The sequence below is a fragment of the Oryzias latipes genome, chromosome 21, assembly GCF_002234675.1.
Source record: "Oryzias latipes chromosome 21, ASM223467v1".
Taxonomy (NCBI): Eukaryota; Metazoa; Chordata; class Actinopteri; order Beloniformes; family Adrianichthyidae; genus Oryzias; species Oryzias latipes.
In genome coordinates this window covers 17,760,296-17,776,579 of record NC_019879.2, presented here as the reverse complement: position 1 = coordinate 17,776,579, position 16,284 = coordinate 17,760,296, and the positions used below count along the sequence as shown (strand labels likewise).

The 16,284-nt window shown below is 38.9% G+C and overlaps 1 protein-coding gene across 1 annotated transcript; it reads right to left on the bottom strand.

The window, feature by feature from the left end:
* Positions 1-13,746: 13,746 nt before the first annotated feature.
* LOC111946794 (zinc finger BED domain-containing protein 4-like) lies at positions 13,747-15,915 on the bottom strand. The gene is made up of 7 exons (XM_023951128.1): positions 15,861-15,915; positions 15,623-15,714; positions 15,333-15,539; positions 15,153-15,266; positions 14,800-15,057; positions 14,071-14,693; positions 13,747-13,987 (listed from the first exon to the last, which is right to left on the bottom strand). Exons 2-7 carry the CDS (start codon positions 15,674-15,676, stop codon positions 13,753-13,755), a joined length of 1,491 nt encoding a protein of 496 aa, XP_023806896.1. The 5' UTR covers positions 15,677-15,714; positions 15,861-15,915; the 3' UTR covers positions 13,747-13,752.
* Positions 15,916-16,284: the final 369 nt, after the last annotated feature.

The following is a 16,284-nucleotide window of genomic DNA, read 5'->3' as shown; positions in this document are numbered from 1 at the left end:
CAAAGGTGTTTGTTTTTGTTTTACTTGAGTCAAAAACCTTTATTTTATATGCCTTATTATGCTCTGTGTAACTTTTAATGAACTGTCACCTACTAAATATATAAAAAATCCTCAGCCTTGAGTCAGGTGAGTCGTAGAAATTCCACTTTTTGGGTATGTGTGACATATTTCTATAATTGTGTGGTACGTTTTTACGGTGCATTTAAAAAATAGTGTTGACATTTTCTGTAATAGTTAAAAAAAAAGTAAATCAAGGTTATTCCTCTAGTTAACAATAGTTGGGTCTCTGTAGGGAAGTGCTGAAAATCCTTTTTTTCTGAGACAACAAATGGCCCCAAAATAATGGTCAACAAAAGGTGAATTTGAAGCGCCGCTGTGGAGAAAACAACATAATCGACTCCGAGACATTGAACACTCCCCTGTAACCATGTCCTCTTATCCTTGTGGCTCAGCTGTAGTCTTTGTTGTTTTGACAATAGTAGCTTTGTGCTGGCATGTTATCCTTTAACGCCCATTGTTTCTCACCTCAGCTCTGCGATGAGGGACAATGTCTCTGAGGAAAAGAGGGGACCCCTTGGATCATTTGCCGAATCCGTCTCTGCTCTTGTCTTTGCCTCAGCCTGTAATTCTCTTCCAATCTCCAACTGCTATCACAGAACTACATGTTTCTAAATACTTCTTTTTTTAAGTTTAATTAATATTATCTTCCCAAGCAAAACAATCAAATGTTCTATGATGCTTTTTAAATGTTTGTGTTAAATTTTATGAGTCTTTCTTTGGTTTCAGTTCTCTGTTTTTCTGACCTTCTTTTGGTGACGCTTTCCTACGTAATTTTAATTGTATTTCTCATCTATATATGACCAATTGTATTAATGATATCTCTGAGTCAAGGGAAAAGACATATTCTCTTAAACACACACACACATGCACACAGACACACTCACAGTCATTACAAAGTAGCAGCTAGAATCTGAGACATTATTAATCCTATTTCTGCTTTTTAATGGGATTATGTCTTTTAATTAAAGGCAAGTGGAGAGCAATTATGAATAGTGAGAGGATGTAACACAATTCACTGTCACATCATGCTGTCTGTTTAAGGTGCTGCCGTGCAGGTGGACTTAAATATTATACTACAGCAACACAGCCTTCCTTTCTTTTGTGATTGTTGTGAATTCGGGGGATGTCAGTGCATCACCTATTCCCTGCAAATTTGCTTAGAAATTTAAATCTTTTGTTAAAGGAACTTGATATGACTGCATTTGTGCTGGCAGTCATATTATTTTCCATATCCCATGTGAGAATAGTCAGTTATGAAATTAAGAAGGGGTATAAAGAAATGAAAGTACTTCTCAAGAGAGTCTTAATCCCATTTTCTGTTTTCTTTTGCCACAAATCTTTTTAGAGAGGCGTTTAAACAGAGAATGACTGGGGATAGATGATCGGCCTTAAAGAAGGGTGAGTGTCTCAGAGAAGGGCTGCAGTGAGTCGCTCATGGAGGTAAACAGTAGGCTTCTGATGCAGGGTGGGCATGATTGTGATTACCTACAACGAATTGTAATACAACTGAGAACAGCTTTAAAAATAAGGGTAAATAAATTACAATATTGGACACATACAAATAAAATGAGGTCTAATGCAATGTAAAGAAACTTTTAAAGGAAAAAATAAGTTTTATGTTGAAAATGAGAGACTTGGTGTCATATAATTTTTGCAAATACTGCAAATATTACTTTCTCCTCTATGATCAATTTTTAAATGGATGGCACAGTGAATTAAATGGGATACCACCCACACATCAATACCAAATCTGAGTGTCTGATTGAACAAAGTTCAACTGGTTTTACTTATAACGAGTTTTGAACGCGGAACCCCGAAACACACAAATACGTACATTTAGAGAGGCTATTTGTTGGAAGTGGTCAGGTGTTGCAGTGGCTGGTTTGAAGGTAGCATGACACCTGCTAGGCTCTAGGATTTCTTTACAAAATTATAAATTCTCTTCCAGATTCTCAAAAGGAGTTTAGATCAGCCAATAAATCATTTTCAGGACACCATTATTCTCAAATCAAGAACTGATTCTATGGTAGCGTGTCTTGTATGGTTTTGAAAACCGGTTTTGAATCTCCATAAAGCTCATCATCATAGGGAAGCATGAAGAGCTTTTAACACATGGGTAGAAAGCCACAGACGTGATAAAATAAAGTAGGCCAAATTCTTCACTGACTGAGGATTCTTTACCGATGACTTTTCTTCCTCCAAATTGTGTGACCTTAATTTTCTTAATAAATGCAGAAGTTATTTTTATCTGAAAAAAAAACCCTGTTAATTTTGTTTTTGTACTAAGGCCAAGTAAGAAGCTTCTGATTTGTCCCTGCTTCATTTAAAAACCATATCCTCACAAGATGTGTGGTTTGATGGTTCATGAAGCTTTGTTTTCTGGAACCCATGGTGACATTGGGTAACAGAAAATTATCGTAAATGTGTTTAGTGGTTCACTTGGTTTGTGGTGTATTTTACATAATTTAACATTTTCAGGAAAATGGGGGTGAGTTCTTATGGGTTAAGAACACCTTTCAGCAGACTGCTATAGTAAAAAAAAAGTGATTTTCTCTTTATCTTTCTCAGTCTGTCTTGTTCTGATGGAATACATGGTAACGTTTTGTTCCAATTAGTCCTAGTAGGAAAACCTCCAGCAGCCACCCAGCCTGCCCTCGGGACGATTAAACCCCACACACCTTCATTCTTCCCCTCCTCCAACAGATTAACACACCAGTCTGCTGCAGGCACAGAGGATGCTTGAATGAAAAGAGGATCTACAATAGACAGGTTGAGAGTGTATGGTGAGAAGAAGCATGGGGATAAGGAAACAGGAAGAACTATGGGTAAAAGGTCAAGTTATAGCAACAAAATGAGGACAAAAGGGGACATAGGAGATTGACTCAAACATGTACAGCATTTTTTTTAGGATGATGGTAGCCGAGTGGGTTATTTTGAATTTGAATGAACCCATTGGCGTTTTGAGCAAAAGCTTCAGCTATTCTGGTTAGAACTGTACTGGTGGAGTTTTGCTGGAGTTGATAAAAAAGCTAGAGTTACTTATAAAAGAAAAATATTAGTATGTATTTGTAGTTTAATCACCAGTTTTTCTCACCATGTTAGATGAATAATTGCACCTGGATTTAGCTAGTGCTGAAAGTGCTAAAAATTCCTCAGAATAAGGGTAACCCAAGTCTATCTAAAGGGATTAGCAATCTGAAAGATGAAGGAGTCTTTACATTGACAAAATCCTTTTAATTGGGCTCGGTGACCCATTTTTAATACTGAATTCAATGTTTACTAAATTGCCCAACTCCAAAATGATACCCATTGTATATTTCAGCGTCATGTTTCAGTACATGTCATTTACACAGTTATTTCAACAGTCAAGAATCTGAGGGCTTTGATTATAGTTTACGTCAATGTTTGTTTTCACGTCCTCAATAAAGCTCAGGTTTTTTTACGTTTATGTTATTGTCTCGAAGAGGAAAGGTGTATAGCAGTAAACTGATGACACAAAGCCTGGTGACAAGAGAATATCATTGTTGCAACCCCCAAAAAAGTGAAATATATATTGTTAAAAGGGCATAGCATCACTTATTATTATAAGTAGTTCTGATGAAGGGATTGCTGCAAAGCTGTGTGTAAGGAGTAGATATGCAGTCATTGCAGGTATTTGCTGCAATCCATTGATCTTTCCTTCCATGATCACCCCAGGCAATGGGTTTATGAAAAAATAAAAGTCTTTCATTTCTCTAATCCATCACCTGTATTATGAAATCTCTATGACATCACGAGCATACACTGCAAATCCCCATCCCATTCTATTTGGTACCTAGGCATTTTGGCCTTTTTACATTGATACAGATGTCAGGAAATCGTGGTGTAGGACCCAAAATGGGTCGATCCGATTCATAGTCGATATTAGTTCATTTTGAACAAGCCGATTCACTGACCTAAAATCAATCCAAGACATCTTTATTGTGACTCAGAAGTGTTCCAGATTCCTTATATTTCTTGCAAGATAATCAAGTGTAAATTAAGTATGTGTACAAACAAACAAGTAAACAATAATAGTAAAATAGTTTCATGAAGTTCAGCCCACTGTTGTTTTTCCACATCAAAATAATCCAAACAGAACATTATAAGAAAATTCTACCGCACTATATGGTCACATGTCTTTGCAAAATTCAAAGTGTTTTTGCACATTGGACTGTGATGATGGCTTGATAATTTTTTTTGCTGACATTTCATGTGAGCTATCTGCTGTGATGCACTTGGTCGTTTTTATGTAAAAGTAGAACAAGCCCATAGTGGCTCAGTCCAAACGGTATTTTCCAATATCGATTATAATCGACTTATTTCATTTCGAAATGATTTTAAAATAGTATATTTGATTTCACTAAATTAACATCTTGGCTCAGACAGATCAATCTTGTTGGATAAATCCATTCATTGATTAGTACCCCTAAAATGCATTAGCTGCTATTAAAAAGACTTACGTTGACATCATTTGTTATAATGATTGTTTTTTTTATTAATTGGTGACAAAGTTGTTTCTAAGGAGTGAGTGCGGGTGTGCCTGTCTTTATGTAACTCTGCAATAGACCAGTGAATTGTCCAGGGAATACCCCAGGATCCCTCATGACCCTTTACAGGACTGAGCAGGGGTGGAAGGTGAACAGTCGGATGGTGTAAAGCTCAAATTCAGTATTTTGTAATCACCTTTTGGCAAAGCAGTTTGGAATAAACTGACAAGTAGTTTAACTGAATTGTTTTCTGCTACAAATAATATCATTTTTGTAAGGGGAACAGTCTTTCACACTTTGCTATAAATACTATCATTTAATACTGTTCTACATGTTTCTACATGTTCGGTAGAAAAGACAAAAAAAAGGAGTAAAGTGTAACCCTTTACTCGCAACCTTAAAGCCAATTAAGTGTCTGGCTGACAACAACTGAAAATAACAGTGCTGCTCCACTAACCTTCACCTTACAGTTTCAGTCAAACAACGTTATACATCTAACAGTTTTGCGGCTCAAGCCTGAATTTCCTTTCTTTCCTTTCTCACTTTTTTAAACTGTAATAAACAGTCGTTTGTTTATGACCCATAAAAATGACTTAATCTCACCAACAATGTTCCTATTTAAAAATAAAATAAAACATAAAAATACAATTTCTGCAGATAAAGGGAGATGTGTATTTTACATCCAGTTTCTTTTTTCAAATCGAACCTAAAATACCCTCAAATCAACGATTTAAGAATGGGCAGAGTTAAGACTGAGCAGCAACATAACATTCATCAAACAGTAATCATTTTTTTTGTCATTTCTGTATTACAGGATTAACCTGTCAGCTAAGGCAACCTCATCCCCCCTTCACTGGAGCTAATGGTTTATCTTTTTTCCTCCCCATCTGTCTTAATCTCATTAGAGAAGTTAACGGGCAACCGGCTTGGTCCATCCAGATAAACAGCAATTTTATTAACCTATAGTGACCCACCTTTATCTCCATAACCTTTGATCTTTTATGAAGATAGCAAGAACGTTTCATTTTTTTGTGCACATCATAAAGCGGTCAACAGTCCTTTGACGGGCCCCAAGTAGACAATTAACAGGATTCTATGAATCATATATATATATATATATATATATATATATATATATATATATATATATATATATATATATATATATATATATATATTCATTCATTTTCTTAACCGTTTTTTCCCTTTCGGGGTCACTGGGCTGCTGGAGCCTATCCCGGCCACTTGTGGGCGAAGGCAGGGAACACCCTGGACAGGTCGCCAGTCTGTCGCAGGGTAGAATGTCCACAAACACACACTCACTCACTCACTCACTCACTCACTCACTCACTCACTCACTCACTCACTCACTCACTCACTCACTCACTCACTCACTCACTCACTCACTCACTCACTCACTCACTCACTCACTCACTCACTCACTCACTCACTCACTCACTCACTCACTCACTCACTCACTCACTCACTCACTCACTCACTCTCACACTCACACCTAGGGACAATTTAGAGTTGCCAATTAACCTATGAAGCATGTTTTTGGACGGTGGGAGGAAGCCGGAGACCCCGGAGAGAACCCACGCATACACGGGGAGAACATGCAAATCAGCTAAGTGTTGATTTATTTTCTGAGAATTTAAAGTTACTTGTTTAAACAATAAAAACACAGTGGCATAATTGTTTAAAAATAACTCTTATTTAAAAAGGACCTGTATTATTTTTAGCATTTTATTTTTCTAGGTTTTGAAGAAAAACTACAAGGAAAAATTTGTGTTTTATTTTATTGTTTTTTTACACAACCAATGCTATCGTTTTTTTTCTTTCCTTTTTTAAACAAATATCCATGACTTTGATAAAAGTGATGAAAGACACACAGGTTCTCATTTCAAACATGTGTGCTTATGAAAGTACATGTGTGATGTTACCCTCTTAACTTTAAGGATTACAAATACTATCCAGAGCTCTACAGGGATCCTGAGGGATAAGAGCACCACATGACATTAAGCACGTATGAGCTAATGAACTCATTCCCATCCCAAGCTATCCATGCATTCCATGACCTTTTACATCCTCCGCTGACCTTCGGCAGAACTGGCATTTAATTTAAAAGTACTAATCTGTATTCATTTCTCTAACTACTGCTTTGTGTATCACAGCTGACAGCTGCAGTCTGCTGAACCACTAATGAAATCATGGTTGCTTAAGGAGCTCTCTAAAGACTCCTTTACTTTCAAAAATGCACATTTAGACAGACACACATGTACAATAAATATCTATAAACTAAAGAAAGATGATGAAATATTCTGTATGGAATCAAATATTCATGATATTAAAGTAATTTACTCCTCTGAGAATCCAAATTGCCCCATGCAAATCAATTAAAAGTTAAAAATTATATTAATGAAGATTAAAACGATGACCAGGAGAGTGTCAGATATGGAACATTAAACAAGAAATATTTGCCAAAATACAAGTAAATTCTCACAGCATCTTTTTGCGCCATCTCTCCAGCTTATTCATCTCACTGTCTAGCAATCCTGCTGCATGACGATAGCAAGGAGGTGCAGTTATTACATTTTCTTCTTGTTTGCCTATTATACTTATTCTGGACGTGTGGTTGTTATCCCTGTCCTTAATGTAATGGCCCTTTTCTCTTGATCTACTTCTGTGTAAACAATGCTGGCAGGAGAATACAGCTCCACAGCATAAAGGGAAATACCTTTACCTACATGCTTCTGAACATTAAAAATAAAAAAAATTTGAAAGAGATGACTGGAGCGAGCACAAAAAATGCAACACGTTTCCTATATTTTCAATTCAAGCTAATGCAGATATTGAAAGTGGCACATGTGGTAACGTTTTCTTCTCAAAGCAGCATCCTCTGGATGTATATGATTGTGATATCAATTCCCAGCTCATTCAGTGCTCAGATTATATTCCCCGGACAATTCAACAAAGAATATTTCTCACAAATATTTTCACAAAACAAGTCAAAACAAAATATATGAAGCTTTTGTCTTGACATTTTCACTTGGGAAATAACTGTCTTCTGTGCAGTGGTTGAGTGAGCTTTATTTCTCTCGCTGGGGCTTCAGCCTGTGCTTGGTTCACAGCCAAGACAGCTTTTCTTTTGTTAACAGGAAAACAAACAGCAGGAAGAAACCGTTTTTTCACGACAGGTTAAATAATCCTAATTATGCTGCACACCAAGTCCATGTACAAATCATTAAAAGATTTATCACAGAACAATAAAGCTCCAGGTATTTTCTATTATCTTATTATTATTATGGTATCTTCATTTTTCTCAATTTTTTTCATTATGTTTTTGCTGTAGTAAAATATATTCAAGTTAGAAACCACTTTCAAGTGTTATGGGTGTGGTCTTCCAACAAGATCCCTCTTGAGCTGTGACAGTGGTCAAAGTCAATGTTCCTATGGCAACCACTAACTGCTTACTGACATGTTTGGCTCCAACATGGCGGCATTCGTATCCTGAAATACGGTGAGTGAATTGACTTCAATTTGTTGGAATTGGAAGTAAGACATTTTCTATGGATGACGTCACTGTAATGTGATCCAGTTTTCATATAGAGTCAATGGTATTTTCCACTCACAAATAGTTTAGACAAGCACTAAAACCTATGTGAAGAAAACTGTTACAATAAGGCATTTTACTCAAGTCTTTTTTTATATGTCTGTGTTTAAATTTTAGGGCCAAAGCTGTGGACTTCAGGAGTGAGGTCAACATCTCTCACGTTTATAAGGGCAGAACCTTTGGAAATATTTACTCCTATTCCAGAAACATTGCACACACACACACAGGAAACACAGTCAGGAAGAACCACAATCTCAGAGCTCTTGAGAAGTCTGGGCTCTCATTCTGCTTCCTGCTCAATCTGGCAGCACACTCACCATCAGCCCTGCCATCTGCTGAGCTTTCAGCAGCTTGTTCAGAGGTTAATAGCTTCATGATTCCCCTATCAGTCCTGCCCATCTTCAAATGGCTAATTCTACCACTCTGGCAGCAACTAGTATGCCCTGTGGCGCAGCTTTGTCTGCCCCTTTTCAGAGTCATCATCAAGGCCATGATCAGGACAGCAATCTTTGCTTGTTACCGGACATGTGATATCACACCAGAGTAGATTTTACAACGTGTGCAGCCACAACAAAATGACACATCTGGAGCCTTTGGAGATGGATCAATATCCCGTTCTCAGAGGTATCAGGGTTCGTAAGAGGCCCTATCGCTCCTGAGGACTAAGAGATAGCACATAAAGAGCTGCTAAATACTCACGTTTGTTTCAGCTGACAGTGAGAAATAAAATATCATGCACGTGACGTGTGAATGAAAGCATTTGAATGTTGATCAGTGGGGTGTGTAGTTAGGATAGTTTTTGGTGCTGTTGTGGTTTCCAAAATCAAAAGCAGACATATAAATAGACCTCAGATGACTGCACATATGTTCAGACTAATCCTTGCTTGGGCAATCTGCATATTTTTATTTCTCCCAACAAGCTGCCGGGTCCAAAATCTTCTCTGTGCACCAAACTGCCCACCACTGAAGCAGACTGCTATACAGAAGCTGATGGAGGTGCTGAGTGTTAATGTGGCTGCTGTTGGGGTTTTAAAAGAGCGCACGCACAGTGAATATTAAGAAATCAACTGATGTCAGGGCTGCAGGGACTTCTCAGGTCCATGGAGGAGTCTGGCAGTTTGACTTCTACTGAACCTTAACCATAACTCACTGATTTTCTTAGAAAAATCTCCATCTGCCTCTCAAATTGAGTTTAGGGGGATTTTTTTATGTGACTTCTGCATGACCCCGATGAATTTGCATATTACATAGCTGAGAACTGAATATTAAGAGCTTGGGCGAATTACTGTCTCTCAGTTGATATTCCCTCTGCAGTTTGAGGTTGGAAGCGAACAGGCGGCGGGGCATTTAAAAGCCTTTTGAAGATAATATGATTTTTTTTAATTTGACTGATAAGGATGTGTCATGGAATCTTTCATTATTTTGGACACTAAGCATTTTACTTCGTATCTTTACTGAGGGGAACAAAAATTAATCCGGCATCATAATAAGGCTGTTTCAGACGAGGAAAGAGGTTGAGGGAATTATTCACTGTGATTTGCTGTCGGATCGTCTGCAGAGACCTGCTCTGATTCTGACGATGCTGGCAGACGTCAAAGCGCTCAGGCTTGGGGCCGTGAGATGACATGCTTTTACACTGGCGGGTGCTGCATTCCCACTTCTCTTACAAGACAAAGCATCGTTGTGTGAATTACCCTCCTGCGTTTTGCCACAAATTAGTTTCCAGTGGTCTCAATGTTAGTGTTTCCAATCATACAAGAAGCGTTATCCATATTTTATAGGTACATCACAAAGCAAACCTTAGAAATCCACTAAAAGAAAGCCTTTACCTTTTAGTGCATAAACCCCTTTCTGTTAAAATAGACAGATTTAAAAACATACTTTCAAATTGCTACAGTTTGTGTGCATGCATTTTTGTTAAGACCCAATGGCTGTGAGGCAAGCTAACATCACTCGGAATATTATAATTAAAGATTCCACCCTCCACTTTGGTGAAAAAAAAACATCATTCCACAGTCATTTGCAATTCGCCTCTAGTGGATGTTTTGATGTTGTTGCATCGAAATATAATCAGTGACACCACCGTCTGTTGCCAGGGAGGATATTTCCCTTCCACCACTTTTTCACCCAGGGATTTACTCTTTGGTGATAATCAGAGACCGTCTTTGGACTGAAGACAGAGGGTTTGGGGTATTTTTGAATGGCTGAATAAGGAAGCCGATGGTTCCCAGTTTCCCTGGCCCATCCCCACATTTCTATCATTGCATGAAGACACTAAAGTGGATTCATGAGCTTTCTGTCCCAATAGCTTGGCTGATGGAATGCCAGCACCTGGCACAAGACAAGGAAAGCGATTGGCTAACAGACAGACACACTGATGATTGATGTGGAAGGAAAAAAGAAATTGGAGGAAGGGAGGGGGGCCCTCCTTTTAAACGTTCTCCCTGTTTTAGGACAGTGTAAATGTGTAAAAATGGATGTGCATATACAGTGGTGGACAAAATTGTTGGTACCCCACAGTTAAAAAAAGAAAGTCCACAATGCTCACTGAAATGACTTGAAACGTTTAAAAGTAACAATAAATTAAAATGTATTGAAAATTAAATAATCAAAATCAGCTATTACTTTTGAGTTGTTGATTAACAGAATTATTAAAAAAAAAAAAAAAAAAAAACTAATGAAATAGGGCTGGTCAAAAATGATAGTACCTCCATAAAAGACTGAGAACTAATTGCCCAGGGGGTCATGATGAACTCAGGTATGTCCTTTAATTGACATCACCGCTGTTTTCAAACCCATAATCAGTCAGTCTGCCTATTTAAAAGGACAAATAGTCACCTTGCTGTTTGGTGAAAAGGTGTGTACCACACTGAACATGGACAACAGAAAGCGAAGGAGACACTTGTCCCAGGACATTAGAAACTAAATTATAGACAAACATCGTAAAGGTAAAGGCTATAAAACCATCTCTAAGCAGCTTGAGGTTCCTGTGACAACAGTGGCACATATTATTCAGACGTTTAAGACCCAAGGGACAGTAGCCAACCTCCCTGGAGATGGCCGGAAGTGGAAAATTGAAGACAAATTGAGGAGACGGATAGTTGGAACTGTATCCAAAGAGTCCAGAACAACCTCCCAAGACATTAAAGGTGAACTCCTAGATCAAGGTACATCAGTGTCAGATTACACCATTCATTGTTGTTTGAGTCAGAGTGGACTTCATGGGAGACGACCAAAGAGGACACCACTGTTGAAAGGAAATCATAAAAAAGCCAGACTGGAATTTGCAAAAATGCATGTCGACAAGCCACAACGCTTCTGGGAAAATGTCCTCTGGACAGATGAGACAAAACTGGAGCTTTTTGGTAAGGCACATCAGCTCTATGTTCGTAGACTCAAAAATGAAGCACACGACGAAAAGAACACTGTCCCTATTGTGATACATGGAGGAGGCTCACTTCTGTTTTGGGGCAGATTTGCTGCATCTGGCACAGGGTGTCTTGAAGTTGTGCAAGGTAAAATGAAATCTCAAGATTATCAAGGCATTCTGGATAGAAATGTGCTGCCAAGTGTCAGAAAGATTGATCTCAGTCTCAGGTCATGGGTCTTTCAACAGGACAACACACAGCCAAAAACACACAAGAAAGGCTCAGAAAAAAGCGTTGGACTATTCAGAAGTGGCCTTCTATGAACCCAGATCTGAATCCCATTGAACATCTGTGGAAGGAGCTGAAACATGCCATTTGGAGAAGACACCCGTCAAACCTGAGACAACTGGAGCAGTTTGCTCATGAGGAGTGGGCCAAAATACCTGTGGACAGGTGCAGAAGACTCATTGACAAATACAGAAACCATATAATTGCAGTGATTGCCTCAAAAGGTTGTGCAACAAAATATTAAGTTATGGGTATCATCATTTTGGTCCAGCCCTATTTCATTAGTTTGTTTTTTAAATAATTCTGTTAATCAACAACTCAAAAGTAATGGCTGATTTTGATTATTTAATTTTCAACAAATTTTAATTTATTGTAACTTTTGAATGTCTCAAGTCATTTCAGTGAGCATTGTGGACTTTCTTTCTTTAACTGAGGGGTGCCAACAATTTTGTCCACCACTGTAGTTGTCTTTAGCCCCAGCAGATCCGTATCTCAACAACCTTTAAATGTCTGTTCTGAATTTGGTGTTAAAAATTATATTTTATACAATTCCAGTAAAAGTGCTGAGTGAATTTGTCGTACAAAGGATATTACTTTGAATTTTCCTGCTTTTAAACTTTTTCATAGATAAATGATGATGTTATCCACAGACAACCATGCATTTTATATGCTCAGGCAAACCTGCTTGCGCTCAGATTTTATTCACGTTCTGACAATCATAAAATTCTTCCATTCAAAACTTACTGCACACCACTGTATACTGCTCACCTGTGGACCAAGGGCATCCAGCATGAGGAGGGTGCAGGCTGCCAATAATGATGCCCTAAAGAGAATCTTAACCCTTGTGCTATCTTAGATGATCACAAATCATTGAAGAAAAAAGGTTCAGCGCACTGTCTAGTGGGTCTAGATGAACCCACTCCCAATGTTAAAGTGCCTAGGATAGCACAAGTGTTAAAACAGCCATGGTGGTGCAGGGCAAGCAATTTATTGGTGCAAGAGTTAATACTCTCCAAGCTTTATTGAGAGATTTTATCTGGGGTTTTATTTTTAATCTTAAAACTTCAAATAACATACTCATTTTAACTCTCACCAATGTAAGGTGCAGCACTTTTAGGTCACCTATTTGGAGGTTTTGGTCTGGTTGCCTTTGTTCAACGTTTTAGGCAGCAATAGTTTTAGTTTTCCTTTTTTTAGGTTTATAATAATTTTACGTAATTATTTTAAACTTGTTGTTACGGCTGTGGCCGTATTTGGTTTTGGTTTATTTGTTTGTTCTGTGTGTTTTGTGTTTTATTTTTGTATCAGAGTGGGACTTCTGTGTTTTGTGGATCTTTGTATGTCTATGATTATTTGCAGGTGTGGTGCTGAAAAGGGTGTGGCCTCCAATTGGTCCAGAGCTGGTGGAGGCAGCCTTAAAAGCACCATTTGGACATCCACCTGGTGGGAAGGGAGCCTTGCTGCAACAGTCTCCACTGCAGCTTGGCCCTCTTCTCCATTTTGTTTTGTACTTCACCTCTTGTTTAGTTTGTGTTGCATTTTGTCTTGTAATTCGTAGTTCTTTGTAGTTTTTTTGTAGTTTTGTGCTCACTCTGATTAGTCTTTTGGTTTATAGTAGGGATGGGAATCGAAGCCCCATGAAGCTCTCATGGGGCTTCGTGTAAATGTGCCAGAAAAATGAATGAAGCATTTGGGGCTTCGAAACCACACAGAACAGCGGCATCTGGTGGCAGACAGGACATATATCATCTACTCCACTAAGTTCCTTGCCCTTGTAACACTTCAGTGTGGAAATAAAACAAAGACAATGTTTGAAGATTTGTGAGAAGTGCTTGTGTTACATTGTGAATGCCATGTATAAAGTGAGAATGAGTGATTGTGAACCAGGGTCTAACATGACTGGGTGGGATACATGTTATAGATTTTTATTTAAAAACAGAATTTTCTCCACTGTGCTGGGCTTCAGCCTGTTTCGTCTTTGGCTGACGATTTCGCCAGCCTTGGAGAAGATCCTCTCACAAGGCACAGATGAAGCTGGTGTGCATAAAAACTTCATTGCCAGCTTGTAGAGATGTGGGTATAAAACCTTGTGGGTAACCCAGTATCTCAGTGGGTCCTGAGTCCTTGGGATGTGAGGTTCCTTTAAGTACCTAGAAGGACATTAATAGCCTATTGTCATGCACCAGTCTAAAATGAGCAGAAGTTATGATGAGGATTCTAATCTTTACTGTACCTCTGAACCTCCACTGTTGCACTGGCAGTTGTGCTGGTCACCTGCTGTTGAACCCCCACATGCCTGTCCAGCAGGGCCCAGAGACCACCATCTTCCTGCTGACTTGAAGGACCTTCTCTAGGTGGCGACTGTGGCTGTGCCTCTGGAAGTAGCGCCTGCATTGTTGCAGCACACTCTTTAGTGAGTCGCTCTATGGCCGTGTGGGCAGAGCCTTGGCTGCAGAACCCCAGCTCTTTAAACCTTGGGTCCAACAAGGTTGCCATTGACAGAGCAGTGACCTTCTCCAGAGCTGAAAACCTCTCATGGAGATTGTTCTTCAAGTTAGTGGCCAGTTTTTCACCAAGTGGGTGTGTGATCTGACCACACCTGCTTGAGATGTAATGTTTCAGCATTTTGACCATGGGAATGACTTTGGATGCTGACACTCGTTTTTCTGTCGAAAGCTCAACTGTGGCCTCTTGAAACGGTGAAAGAATGCTCAAGCAGTGGTGTATGGCCTGGTAGTCCTCTGAGGTGAGTGGAGGAAGGTCTGTATGGAGGGTGGCCAGAGCTGCCCCCAGTGGCTCTCTCTCCTTAAACAACCTTTCCAACATATTAAATGTGCTGTTCCATCTTGTTTCCACCTAAGATAAGACAGCAAGCACATTTTAAAGGAGAGAAGAAAGTAACACAATAAACAACTGCAAAAACATGTAAAATCTTAGATTTAAAAAAAAGAAAATGTTTCACCTCTTGTATTAATTTGTGCTCTGGCCTGGCCAGCTGTCGCTGCATCTCTGACAGCTTCTCCTTCGCTGTGGTGCTGGATTTAAAAAGACCGACAATCCTACGCCCCTTACTTCGGATATCCTCTAGTTCAGGGGTTTGGGCAAGGGACTTTTTCACCACCAAATTAAGCATATGTGCAAAACACATTATGTGCCGAAGCAGTAATATATTAGCACATGCAACCATGTTGGGAGCACAGTCTGTAACCAGGCCTGTCACCTGGAAGAAAGATTACATGTTCACAAATCATGTATATTAGGTATTGGGAGGCCATATTGATGAATGATTTTGTACTTTATTGATCTGGCTCGCACCTTCCCTTTAATTCCCCATTCTTCCATGAGAAGATTTTTGGCCTCAGCCAAGTGAGCTGCAGTGTGGGTTTGGGGAAACTTCAGAACCCCCAAGACCACAGAGGCCAGCTCCACCTAGAATGAACAAAGTCAAACTGAGATACATAAACCAAAGCATTGCACAAAGCAGGGGATACCTACCTCCTCGGTGATAAAATGGCATGTTACAGCCAAGTAAGCGTCCATGTTAATGGATGTCCACATGTCTGCTGTAAGGCTGACAGCAGAGGCCCTGCTAACCACATCTAAAGCCTTCTCCTTTTTGGCTTTGTACTTCTCCTCCACCATTGTCCTCAAGGCTTTCCTATTAGGAATTATGTAGGATGGGTCCAAAAGGTTGACAAAAGCCTAATAGTGACAAATAAAATACAGCTTATTATGTACACAAAAACATAAATAATGTAAATGCTATATAATATTAGCCACCTTACCTTGAAGCCTTTGTCTTCAACAATTGAAAATGGTTGGGCATCCATTACAATCATATCCACCAATGCAGAATCAAGTTCTTGCTTTCTTGACACTGCAAAATATACATATGAAGAAAAAAAAAAAATATTAATTTTAGAAGCTGAGCCTCGAACCTCAGCATTCACATGTCACTGATTTTTCCACTGAGCTATCTGTTTCAGTTCTTAGTGTGCCATTAGTTGGATATATTCTTATTACCAATACAAGGTGGATTGAAGGCTTGATTTGCCGACTGCGGAGTTTCAACATGATGAACGGATCATGATGATGTCGCATCATGGAGGATGTACTATCATTAAATGCAAATTCATGTTTGCAAATCAAACATTGCACCTAAAAAAAAAAATGGAAAGAATAACAACTGACAGACATACCTATAAAACTGACATAATCAGCAATGGCTACTAATAAAATAACGTTAATAGTGTATTACCTTATTTGGAGAAATCAAGTTGAAATGATCCCAAGCCACAAAACGCTTTTTACCGGGTGCCATGACGTTGATTCTTACGATACACGGGAAACAACAGAACTGGTCGGGAAACGTTGTTTGGGATTCATCTGTATTTATAGACAACAGCGCGCCCTTCTGATCAAACACACCTGAGATCTGAAACCTGGT

Excerpts from the sequence above, each read along its gene's own strand:
- LOC111946794 (XM_023951128.1), bottom strand. The coding sequence starts at position 15,676 with ATGATTGTAATGGATGCCCAACCATTTTCAATTGTTGAAGACAAAGGC. Across the intron at positions 15,058-15,152 it reads AATGGGGAATTAAAGGGAAG|GTGACAGGCCTGGTTACAGA; the intron begins GTGCGAGCCAGA and ends TCTTTCTTCCAG. Across the intron at positions 14,694-14,799 it reads AGCACAAATTAATACAAGAG|GTGGAAACAAGATGGAACAG; the intron begins GTGAAACATTTT and ends GTCTTATCTTAG.